Source organism: Epinephelus fuscoguttatus, linkage group LG14 (assembly GCF_011397635.1).
Source record: "Epinephelus fuscoguttatus linkage group LG14, E.fuscoguttatus.final_Chr_v1".
In the NCBI taxonomy this organism is placed as follows: domain Eukaryota; kingdom Metazoa; phylum Chordata; class Actinopteri; order Perciformes; family Serranidae; genus Epinephelus; species Epinephelus fuscoguttatus.
The window spans coordinates 2,572,461-2,585,450 of record NC_064765.1 but is presented as its reverse complement, the minus strand read 5'-3'; the positions used below and the strand labels follow the sequence as shown (position 1 = coordinate 2,585,450).

Genomic DNA, 12,990 nt, shown 5'->3' with positions numbered 1-12,990 from the left:
TTTCTGACTTCAAAGGTTAAGTTTAAAAAAACCAAATAACTCATTTATGGTGGAGGGAGGGTCATGAACAAACAAACAAACAGAAAAAAAACAATAAAAACAAAAGTCACACTTCAGCCTCCCTCTTTTCTCATAAGTAGAGAACAGTCCCTAATTTAAGTTTAAACGGTGCTTTACAAGGCAAAATAAAACAGGTGTTTTAAACTCTCCTCTAATAAAACATCATTAACTGTACACCTGTGTTTAAACCTGTCAGCTGTAATATCCTCACCTATAAATGCAGTATTCTCACAGTCTGATTTAAAACTACCACCGGGCTCCTCAGTGTGTGTGAGGCGGGCCGAGGCAGGCAGCAGCTCGGACACCTCAGGACGGATGAGTCCGGTCAGACCTCCATGGATGGATGTAGCCTGTCAGGGACGGAGCTGAGCGCTTAGCCGGATATTTTATCACACTAACAGGTAAGATTTACCGCTCACATGTCACGTGCAGCACGGGGGATAAATCCACAACAGTTAAACACACCTGTGTAGAAATATATCCGTGTGTGTCTTTTTAACTTTAACTCATTATGAGGTGTTTTTGTGTGAGAGAGCTAACCGAAGCTAACGGCTACATGTGCTAGCAGCTGGTCAGGGAGTGTCTCAGTGACAGCTGACAGCACCGAGGCTTTAAACACCTGGCATCGCCTTTAAAATGAAATATTTACACATTAGATCAGCTAATGATAGAGTCCAGATTATTGGGAATATTTAATGAGCTTTGGCAGGTGATTTTTGGGGCGGTGTGTGTCCGGTCCACATATCCAGCTTTAATTTGGATGATTCGGCTTATTCTCCTTTAAATGAATTAATCTCCAGCTCAGATTGTTTTCTCCTAATTTCTCATCCAATTGTGTTAATCTGTGGGGCACAAAGTGTCATGTCAGGCTGCAGCCACACCCATGCTGGGGTTTACTATGGCTCCCAGCAGACACAATGTGAGTTTTATTTCGATTTTCTTTGATTAATAGCTGCTGATTGTTTAAAATAAATGCCTGAAATCAGATTTAGTTGGTGAGTGAGGCAGCAGGGTGTCTGTGGAGCTGTGGTCTCTGGGCTTTGAACTCACCAAATAAATGCCTGAAATCAGATTTAGTTGGTGAGTGAGGCAGCAGGGTGTCTGTGGAGCTGTGGTCTCTGGGCTTTGAACTCACTAGATGGCACCAAATGACAGATTTAGCTCTTACATGACACACGGGACACCTTTGTTTATATTTAGTGAGGGTTTTTTGATGACTGTGCAGGTGAAATGGACACGTTAATGCTGATTTGATGCACACTGGAGGGATGCACAGGAATGAACAGGCTCTGCCCCTGTTTTCTATGGATGACCTAGTTTTCCTGTCTGCAGGCTGAGTGTTGAGACCAGGCTGAATATCATTAACATGCATCTGGAGGAGAGGAGGAGACGTGTGGAAACAGAGCTGCTTTAATCATCAGTTCATCTACTGATTTATTTTTTAGTTAATTAATCATTGAATAAAATAAATGTTAAAAGAAATCAAAGTACCCATGTGATACTCTGGAGTAGCTTATTAACCCAAATATATTAGTGTTATAAAACTAAGAAAAACAGCAAATCCTCACATTTGAGACACTGACACATTCGTTCATTTTCTGTAACCTCTTATCCTGCTGGGGGTCACGGGGGGGTGGAGCCTGTCCCAGCTGACATTGGGCAGGAGGTGAGGTTCACCCTGGACAGGTCACCAGACTATCACAGGGCTGACACACAGAGACAGACAACCATTCACACTCACATTCACACCTACAGACAGTTTAGAGTCACCCCACCCTGGGTTCAAACCAGGAGTCCCCTTGTTGTGAAGTGACAATGCTAACCACTGCCCCACTGTGTCACCAGAATAATAGGCCCAAAATTTCATTTTTGGATTCATGTGGGCCGCTTGGTTATACCACACTGTATATTAGAGCTGACACCAGGGCTGCACGATATGCCAAACAAACAAATTGTGATTGACAGATATTACAATATAAGTTGTGATTTTAGGGCAATGTTAATTTTTGCATTTAATTTTCAATGAAAAAAACACTTCCTTTATTCTATGTTTAAAATTTAAAGAGATGGGGTTTCGAGTTCGGCCTGCAGATCATTCCAGGATCATGGACCATAGTTGAACAGATTTGTTTTGCCTCTGTGCTGGTAAAATACACTTTAAACTGAAGCTATTTCTTATTGATATATCCACTTTTATGTATATATATATAAATATAGCCACGTATATATCTATGTATCCACCTTTTCCCCACCTTATTTCAGTGATCATCAAGTCTCCTCTGTAGTGGAATTAACATATACATGCAGACTCTTATGGTGACGGCCCACCAGCAGATGGAGAAATGAAATACTGTTCAGTGTCTGTAATATTCATTCATTGTGCAAAAGAAGAAAAAACAACGATGGCTGATTCTGATAGTTCATTTTAAAGTTAATATCGGCCGATAAAGATGACGTACTGATATTATTGTGCATCCCTATTGAACAGATTAATTTCTAATAAAACTGATTTTTATTTGCAGCCCTGAACGAAACTCTTTGTGTTTTGTGACGTACTTAAAGGATAGTTAAGTTTTTGCGAATTGCAGTTGTATGAGGCAGTTATCCATAGACAGGATAGTCAGCACACAGTTTGGAGAAGCAGGTTGGAGTCCGACAGTAAAGCTAAGCAATGTATTGTTATGGATAGGGTCAGCAACAAAATATTTAATTGTAGGCACCAAAGAAAATCCCCACAGTGTTCTCACCGTTCTACCTTTCTGTAAGACAGTGATTTCCAGCAGGAAAATGAAGCCATTATATTGCTGTCGTATCTTCAAAGCCAGACTCAGTGTTTTAATGTTGCACAGCACAGGAGCTGCTGGTCGACTGCTGCCTCCATCAGTTAGTTCATTTGTGTTGCTGTGTGAGTTTGGCGTTTAAAGAGTTCGTTCAGATTCATCAGTCGCACAATAACACAAACTAACTAACTAATGGAGGCAGCAGTAGACCGGCAGCTCCTGTGTTCACTGATGTTAAATTACTGTTTTTGTCAATGGAGTCTGGCTTTGAAGAGAGCAAAGATTGGGAACTGAAGCGGTTAATGGCTTTCCTGTCAGAACAGGCTGTCTGACAGAAAGGTAAAGCAGTGAAAATGCTCTCAGTGTAGCGTACACTTAAACTGATGTTGATTTTTTTTAGGTGGCTAAGATATATTTTGTTCTGCTTCTCCAAACAGGGGGCGTGCTAGTGACATCTGTTATATATAACACACTGTCTATGGAGTATCCAACACAAGCCCACTTAAAAAAATCCGAACTATCCCTTTAAGAACTCTCTACTACACCTTAATGACTCCTGACACAGCAGTTTGCATCTCAGCCCACGATTCAACTGTCTATGTGCGCACACTTTCATTCTCACACACCAAACTTAAATCATATTTCCCCTAAATGAGCCCCAGCTTCCACGAAGTAGACATCTTTACCTTGTTTAGTGATCTGCTGGGAGGTCTCCCGAACCAGCAGACCGGCGAAGGTGCAGTGTGGTTGTAACGCTCCTCCTTTAATCCCAGAGTGTCACCTCAGTCCTGTGCAGCGGTCTGAAAAGGCTCGCAGCAGCAGACGGCGTCTGTCTAAGCCGGTGACGCCTCTCTCTCTCTCTCTCTCTCTGCCATTGTCCTCATCTTCTGCAAATCGGCAAGTCTCTGATTTTTGGCTGTGTGCTGGTCGTCTCATTATTATTTCCTCAGTGAGAGATAAGGGCTCCTCGTCTCCCCTCCGCCTCCCACAAATCTCCAGCGCCCCCTCTTTTGGTTCTGCCTTCGTCATTTGCATAAAAGGGTGCAAAGAGACTGCAGAGATTTATTTTGTGTCCCTAAACATCCTCGACTGTGTTTAACGCTCCCAGGTCTAAAATCTGAGGCTGTAGTTTGTTTATTGAGGCTGTTTTAAGATTGTGTTTGTTTTATGTGAAGCCACAAACTGACCCCATCAGGACATCCCTGCTGTATGTGTGGGGACAACACTGAGCCTACAGACAGGGCATGTTGTTGTCCTGGTCCATGTTTGGTTGCTGAAGCTTTATGAGCGGTGTATTATTTGGAAACATGCCCCCCCTCCTGAAGGCTGGGTCTCTTTTGTCCCAGTTCACACACTTACAGCATCTCTCGCCGCCCTTTAAGCTGAAAGCTTTTCCACAGAAACCCTGCAGCGTCTGCGTCCAAAGCAAAAAGATGACAACACAGAAACAGAGAGGACTGAGAGTTAAAAAGGCCCAGCCGTGCAGTTAGCTGATAAAAGCTGATAAAGGAGAGTTAATCCTCGCTCTGTGACGGGGCCGCGGCATCAGGCGGGGCCCGAATGCAATCCGCTGGCCTTTGCTTACAGTGTGCTGCATTACAGAGCATCACCTGGGTCTTTTGTGTTCAGCTACAATGAAACAGCATCGGATTGAGTTGAACTGGATCACCCCACCCCCCCACTATCCCCCCCATCATCCCTCCCACATCCCCGGCTAAAAAATGCTTACTGCCCGTGTTTTTGTTTTTTAATTATTCCTGCCAGCGTTCACGCTCCTCACAGCAGAAAGAAAGGGAAGTGTTTTTTGAAGATATTTGACAGCAGTCTGATGGAGACTGCAGTGAACGACACATCTGTGCTCTTTAATGATGGCTCATTGCTACACAAGAAGTTGTTTCTGTTGACTGTTTGGTAATTTAACAATAATGTGATTATTAAAACGTTTCGTACCTCAGCCCCTCTGAGACCCATCGTGCTGCCGGAGATCCTGACCAACTTTCCTGTCTTTAAGAGGCTGCAACGGGCTGTGTGTTAGAGCCAGAGTGATGATACAGGTATCACATGACCCTAAGGAATCTAGCAGTACCAACTATTTCATGCTAGCTTCTTGGGAAGGGGCTAAATTATGCTCCAAATTTAGGCTAAATTTGACCTCTCACCTCCAGATATCTGAATGAAAATAGGGTCCGTTGGTGCCCGTGAGTCTCTCCTTTACAGACATGCCCATCTTGTACTAGTCTCAGGCTGTTGTGGGCAAAACCTGTGCAGTTTTTTTGTAGGGATGCACAATAATATCAGTACATCATCTGTGAATATTATATATGTTGAACAGTATTTCATGTCTCCATCTGCTGGTGGGCCGTCACCATAAGAGTCTGTATAATATGATGTTAATTCCACTACAGAAGAAACTTGATGATCACTAAAACTAGGTGGAGAAAAGAGTGGATATATGGATATCGGTATCAGTCAAATGCGTCGTTAAAAATCAGCAAAAATCCAATATCATGCATCCCTAGTTTTTTGCATTCAGTCTAAATGTGTTTGTCTGGCTTGATGTATTTGAATAATTTTGCATAGTGAGGTCTGTAAACAGTCTAGGAATTGCATAAATTAGAAAGCTGAGACTCTTGTGTCTTCAACAAGCCCAGTTTTATTCATGTGTGATGATGTTAGTCCTCAAAGTGGCCCTGTCACTGAAGTGGACATCACTGTATAAAATGACCTGTGTGACCTCTATGATAATCACAGCCTCATGACACTTAACACCCAAAACTTAGAGACCTCTGGCATTCAGAGATGTATGGCTCTCATAGGTGTATTGACAATAAGGGGGTTTCAGTCAGGAGTAGAGATGCACTGATCCAGCTTTTTCAGTTTCAATACCGATCCCGATGCTGTGGCTTTGAGTATCAGCCAATACCCGATACCGATCCGACACCATGGTTGACCTAAAAAAAAATACAAAAATAAACAATTGAGCAACAGCAGTTGAAACAGTGTGAAATACCTCCACACAGCAGATTCTCTCCTTCTTATGACGTAGCTTGTGTCGCAATAGATTTAAAGGTTAAAGATCGCCTCAGGTATAGGTTGCATTTTCCGGTACCCAGTCCATCTATTTTGACGATATCAGGGCCGATGTGCAATCCAGATATTGGATCGGTGCATCCCTAGTCTCGAGAACAGAAGCTCTCGCCATCCAGTAACCAAAAAATGCAATTTCTGGCAATTCCAAAAATGCAGTTCTTACAGAAATCTCCAAATGTCAGAAATTTTTGATACCAAATCACAGCATGGGTGGCAGCACAGTGGTAAAAAAATGCTTGAATTTATGCACCAAATCTGTGAAACAAATGGTATCGACCCAGAAAATGTTGCAGCAACTTATGAGACCTAAATGAGTGTAGGAATGTCCGTCATACACTTTCATCATGATGTTCTAAACCAGGGGTGTCAAACATTATGTGTCGAACTGGCTTGGCAAAGGGTCCAATCCGGCCCACTAGATGACTAGACCAAAAGGTGCCAGGTTTCAGGAGCAAGTTAGACAATGCAGTGCCTACAGTACTTATGTAAAATTCTGCTTCAACGGCTTTTCAGTGCTGACCAGAATTTAGTTCTGTGATATAACAATGAATACTCACTGTGACCATGTTTAAAGATACAGAACGTTGTGCAAAATATAGTTGAGCAACACACTCAGTTTTAACCAGTAACAGGAAATGTACGGATAAATGTACATGTAATGACAGTAAGAGGTAGGCTGACTTAATGTGGAAAAACTGAGACATACTGTTGAAACTTAAATTATTTTCTGGAGACATCTCAGGCTGTTCATCTGTTTTGTAAAAGGATGAACGTCTACAGGATGTACTTGAAATTCTTTACACATAAAAAGGGAAAATATTGGAGCCGATGTTATTGAGGTTATTGTGCGATGGTTTCATTGGTCGGCCCATCTGAGATCAAATTGGGCTGAATGTGACCCAAGAACTAAAATGAGTTTGACACCCCCCTGTTTTAAACCTTAAAAGGTTCAATAGGCACCCAACCAAAACTCAGTGTTTATTAGTTCTATAAAAAACTCGACCCACATTGCTGAGCTGCATCTCAAATTAATCTTCAGGTTCCCTGTTTTCAGATGATGTACACCTCTTGTATGTGACATATACTGTTGGCCTGCTATCTCCCCCTAAAGATCCCCTGCCCACCCTCAAAAAAGACAAAAATCTGTCTATGTGGCTCTCAGAGGGTTACATGATTTGTCCTATCAGGACTTAAAAATGCTCTTTGATCAGCCAGAGCTGTCCCAAAAAAGTCCAAGATAACTCTGCATCACACTAACTCAGGAAGACATGCATGGGAATAATGACTGTCAGGTTTATTTTGAGATGCATTTAAAAGGTGTATCTGCAGGCTCTAGGACCCAGCGCCTCAGTCTGGGCCTAAACCACCCTCCCTCCTGCAGAAGCCAGCGCAGACACTAGCGCAGAGCAGTGCTGCCGCTCAGCTGATGCGCTCACAGCAGACCGAGCCTGGATGTTTTTCCCCTCTGTCTCTGCTCCGCTGTTTTCACTCCGGTCCATTCAATCAGAGGGGTGGATCGTCCACCGTCTGCTCCCCAGAAACTTTCTGACCGAGCCAAAAAGCTCCTGCCGGCTTTCCTCTGGCAGCAGCAGAGAGGAGGGACGAGGAGTTTGGAGAGCTCAGGCTGTGCTGTGAGGATCAGGAGAGGGATGGTGTGATTCTGTAAAGAGAGAGGAAGAGGGAGACGCTCCAGCAGCATCACCGACCCCCCACACCCCTCTCCTAGACCCCCTTCTGTCTGGCCGACGCTCTCCCGAATAACACTCGAGACAGGCGGTTCAGGGGCAACCAGGAAACATGTCACAGACCAGGAAGAACACGTACAGCCGGGTGAGTGCATACAAGGTGTTTATCCACCCCAGTGAGGTTTAGGAACGGGCCAGACTGTGGTGTTATAAGTTAGTCCTGATCGGTGCGCCATTGTTTCTGTTACGTCTGTTCAATTTGTTTCACTCTGTCATCTGCTCCCTGTCCATTTCTGCCCTGAATAGGAGGGTTTCTAATCCATTTCAGCGCTGCATTCCTCTGTCTCAATTGTCCCCTCTTTGTTTCGGCTCAGATGCCCCTCTGGGCTCAGCGTTGCCGCTGGGATGTTGAGGTTCAGACCCTCTGTGACGACTCCACACTGTAAAGAAGCAGATAGAGATATGTGACAGGCAGGTAATGGGACCATACGGGTTTTTGTTATCAGTAGGCACTGGAGACTTCCTGTTTGTCATCCGTCTCTGAGTCAGGCAGCTTTCCTGTCACCATGAGGGATGACATCAGTGCTCATACAGTACATTTCAGCTGCTCCTTTGGATTCCAAAAAACCCTCACTCACCAGTAACAATCCTCAGACTGTATACTTTGTGATTCAGCCTGAATAACAAGGTGTCGCTCTATTAAAACTGTGTGTGTGACATCATTTCAGTGGCTTACTTTTCAGTGAAAACAAAGCAGTATGGTCCGATACCAACACCGAGGCTGTATCACTGTTTTCATCTTCTATCAGCGGTACAGTTGTTGTGAGCTCGCGTGTTTTAAGAGTAGAGTGGCACTAAATAATTCAGCACGCCCTCCTCGGGTCGTCTCTGCCACCAGCACATGGCAAACAGGTCGACTGAACAACACTGAAGGCTTCGTTACAGCCCGTCGGAGCGCAGCGGCCCATTTATGACTTTTTAAAGAAGTCATAAACCTCAATGGATGTGCGATTGCAGATTGTTGACAGGTGCATGTGAGTCGTGTCCCCGAAGCAGCCGCAGGTTCCTGCTTCTCTTATGAATCTGAAGTGAGTTGATGGATTTAAATAGATGTTAAAGCCTGAATAAAAGACCTGACGCTGAGGGAGAAAATGCTTCACAAAGACTCAAGGACGAGTTTACTGCACATCACCGGTTAAAATGTCTCTTTCCGTCATGAATTATAAGATGGGATAATTAGACTTTTAGCAGTTATGGGAGTTCAGGGTTTGGCATAATGGCTGTTACATATCTGAATATCTCAGCTGTGATGTTAGTAAAAGATGATCATCTGGAGCTGTTTAAAGACGTCCGGTTGTGTATGTACGTCGATGAGATGAATGGCTACAAGAAGGACAGCTTTTCTTAATATTTCATGTTGTCAACAAAATGTTTCGGCATATTGATGATATTTTAGAAAGAAGCTGATGTTGTATATAAGTAACAACCTGTTCCCTCAGTGTTGTGGCTGAGAATATTTCTCCTCATACATGGTGTCTGTGTTTGCAGCAGTAACTCTGCAGCTGTGGTTGAAAAATTTAAGTCGTTCAGAAATGCCTCTTAAGAAGCGACACCATCTTTGAGCTTAAAGAACGCTGAAACAAAACGCTCTTTACATGACCGCATTCCAACCTTTACTTAGATTTAATGCTCTCGTCCTGTGCATTATGGACGGCTGACTGTTGAGGCCTGTAGGTATGAGGGTTAGGTACCATTCACATTTGAACCAGAAGCAGCAGCCAGCACCTGGAATTCGGTTCCAGTACCCAAAGGTACCTTTTTTCAGTACTTCTAATAACAGAAATGTAATTTTTGAAGAAGCTGCAGGAGTGATGTAGTCTTGCCTTCTGTCTACATCTCTAAGCTCAACACCAGTCAACAAGCGATTCTGCTCCTCTGCTCTTTTTTTTAATTACACGTAGAACTAAGGCCTCGAATAATCAATCATCAACCTACAGATAATTTTGGCTAAAACTACCCTCTTATTTTCACAGTGTGTAGCTGCTGCCATGTTGAGGCAGAGGGTGCTGTCTGTAGCTCTGGTTGAGGGTGAGAGGCTGTCAGCAGATAAACAGAGATCTGTGTGGGTACATGAGACCCTAAAAAAGAGGCTGGATCATGGGGAGTACCACCAGTTGGTCCAGGAGCTTCTCCTCCATCATGGACGCTTACAGGTGTATTTTAGGACGACTCAGGGGCAGTTTGACAACCTGCTGTCTATCGTCAGGCCTAGAATAACAAAAATGAATCCTAACCACAGGGAGTCCATCGGGCCTGCCGATGGACCAATTAACTGTAAACTTGTTGTTGTGACCACCACAGAAGGTCCGCCTCTGAAACTATCCGATCAAGTTCCTGCATTTTTCTTTTCAACTTGCTGAGTTCAGAGCGCCCTGGTAAAAATGCCAGGTGCCTAGAGCGCACAACAGTGAGGCACATCGCAATGCAAAACACAGTGAGCAAAAAGCTTCATTCTCATTAAAAACTATTACAAAAAATGCCTCTGCTGCTAAAACGCCAGCTGTGTGATCGGGGAATGCGTCTGTTTGTCTGCTTGCTTGTGTGTGTCCACTCGTCCCTCTCACTCTCTGTATAGATACAACTGAAAGATATGTGGAATAAGTACGTTAAGTTGAAGAACACAACAGCAGTGATTTGTGGCTATTGCCAACAGAACTATCGATAGGGTTCGGTATCGTTTGAATTTTAGCGATTCTGAAACTAATTCTGTTTTTGCTTACTGATTCTGGTTCTTACCGATTCTGAGTTTTGGTTTCAATGTGGTTAAAAAGAAAAGGTCCAATGTAGGGTTTGATATCAGTAAGTCTTAACTGATACCAATGCTAATCATTCCTTTATTGAGTCTGAACACAGTCTACATTGTACAAACAGAGGGAAGAAAAGGACATAGAGCAGTTCCTCCTCTCCACCATGACTCCTTCTTGTTGCAAGTTTTCAGCAGCAAAGACCGTTGAGGTTATAGTTTGGCAATCTGCAATTTTCAGAGAGACATGCCGGCATTCAATAAAGGAATTGATAAGCTTGGAGGCATACGACTCTGATTCAATTTGCTATCGATTCTCAACTGGAACCAGTTCTCGATTCCTGTCCCTGACTATCGGTGCCACAGCGATGGTTTCAGCTCGTTGGGAAGCTGACGGAGCTCCAGAGCTTCTGTCTATTGTCTGAACCTGGCGTTCTCAGTCAGATGCACTCTCAGGTACCAAAATCTGACCCCGATTGATTTAATGTGAATCAGTTCACAGTAGTACTGACGAATTTTGGTCGGTAGCTGTAAAAGTTTAGTGTTCCTGTGTGGACCCAGGAAGGGTAGCTGATGTTACACATAAGCTAATAAAATCATCAGTCACCCTTCATAGGCACCAGGATTCATTCTGATTCTAATTCTCCAGGCCAGTCCTTTTGCTTTCCATTTCACTGCTGTCTCCTCTGTTGTCCTGGAGGAGGACAAAGATATGATCCCTCACTGGCTTCCCCAACAGTTATGAACAGTGCCTGTTGTGTTCAATGAACCATTGGTCCCCAACTTGTGGGTCCTGATCCCCAGTAGGGGTGGCCAGAGCTTCACAGGACATGGCGAGGCCTTCTTGATTTTAAGGAGTTTAAAAAAACCTTTTAAAAAATATACACAACAAGCCTAGATCACAGCATTTCATCAATTTCTGAAGTAAACAAAATTATCACCAACTGATCAGACATGAAAACAACTTACATGTGCACATGCTTGCTGCTGAGTCTGACTGCAAATAACCAACATTTAGCCAACATTGATGCAACACAACAGAAAAACATTAGCGGCTGCCATTGGTGACGTCAACTTATTTGCTGATTAGCTCGGCAGTCAACAAGAAGAGTATCGGCTGATATCGGTGCATGAAGTATTATTATTTATTGTGCAGAATTGACTGACACAGTGCCAGTAAGTAACTTGTTTTTGTTATTACAGGAGAGGAATATAAAAGATATGCTTCAAGTAGTCAGAGGAAGAAATAATTCGTTACTTTTTGGGGAATGCTCTTGTGGGTAGGTGGATGTCAGGGTGGTTGCTGCACAGTGGTGAAAAGTTAGCTTCATATATTTTACAAAAAGATTCCCAGTGTGAATATGATTATTTTATTAATATTATTTATTTTTCCTGTGAATTAGAAACTGGTCAGGGACCAGATTTGGTATATCAATATCGGTATCAGCCTCAAATATCCAAGAAATCCTGGGTTGGCCTGTAGCTCAGCAAGTAGAGTGTCCGCCCCCTGTAGGCTGAGTCCTTAGCAGCGGCCTCGGTTCGACTTTGCTGCATGTCGTCCCCATTCATTCTTTCACCCTCCTGTCACTCTTAGGCTGCACTGTAAGAGAGGCAATAAAAGCCCCAAAATAATCGAAGAAATCCAAGAACCTTGTTATTAATATGAATAAAATTAGTGTTATCTGTTGGGAGATCAACAAGTTAAGCAGCAGAGACGGGAACGGCCCATTGGTTCGACATCCCATTTTTCTGACCATATTAAACCCATTGTTCCGAAGTCCGTTCCGAAATCATCATGATGCCCTGTGGTTAAGGTCTGGTTAGGTTTAGGCACAAAAACCACTTGGTTAGGGTCAGGAAAAGATCATGGTGTGGGTTAAAATGAAAAAGAAAGTGACAAACACATAAGCCGTGAGCCTGCTCTGCCTCAAGCCGTTCAGCGCCGCGGACAGTCGGACTAATGGGATGTCGAACCAATGACGTGAACCCGCAGAGACTCGTTAAATAAAATTACTTGTGACGTACAAAGAAGTGCAACATGACCACAGAAACCTGCAGTGGACGAGACACAGTATCTCAGTAAATGCAGTAAATGCAATCTTAGTATTTTAAAGCCTTAATGTGTCTGTCTGTCTGTCTGTCTGTCTGTTGTGGTCGACCGTCCTGCCGGTTGTTTAACCTTTACATTAAACAGCAGCACAGAGACATTGTGTGTGTTTACAGTGAGCTGAAGGAGAGCTGGTTCTCTCTCAGAGTAATAATATCTGCTCCTCTCCTCTCTTCTGCTGAGTCACCATCACTTCTAGGACATCACACTGTAAATTGGGTTATGCAGGATTATTTGATTACAAAATATTGCAGCTCGCGTGGAAACGTTTTGCTGTGCGATTTGTTCTCGACACATCAGACCTTCAGTGAAACCTCAGGTGATTGTTGCCATGGAATTATCACAAAAGCCAGAAAACAGGAGCACTGCTGATTTAAGCATGCATTGACATTTAGAGAGTGCAGGACGAGGCCTGTGGTCCTGCGCAGCTCAGTGGGTCACACTGACATTAACACTACTTTGTGT

General features: G+C 43.5%; 2 protein-coding genes across 3 annotated transcripts in view; one reads left to right on the top strand and one right to left on the bottom strand.

Annotated features, from left to right (window-relative positions):
• The window catches only part of LOC125900850 (histone-lysine N-methyltransferase 2D-like), a 422,240-nt gene that overhangs the window by 168,678 nt on the left and 240,572 nt on the right, over positions 1–12,990 (bottom strand). The window lies entirely within an intron of this gene.
• dctn1b (dynactin 1b) overlaps positions 7,366–12,990 on the top strand; it is a 67,914-nt gene continuing 62,289 nt past the window's right edge. For both annotated transcript variants that reach the window (XM_049596084.1, XM_049596083.1), the window contains exon 1: positions 7,366–7,760. In XM_049596084.1, the coding sequence (XP_049452041.1) occupies positions 7,728–7,760 (33 nt within the window). In that variant the 5' untranslated portion in view covers positions 7,366–7,727. The remainder of the gene's footprint in view (positions 7,761–12,990) is intronic.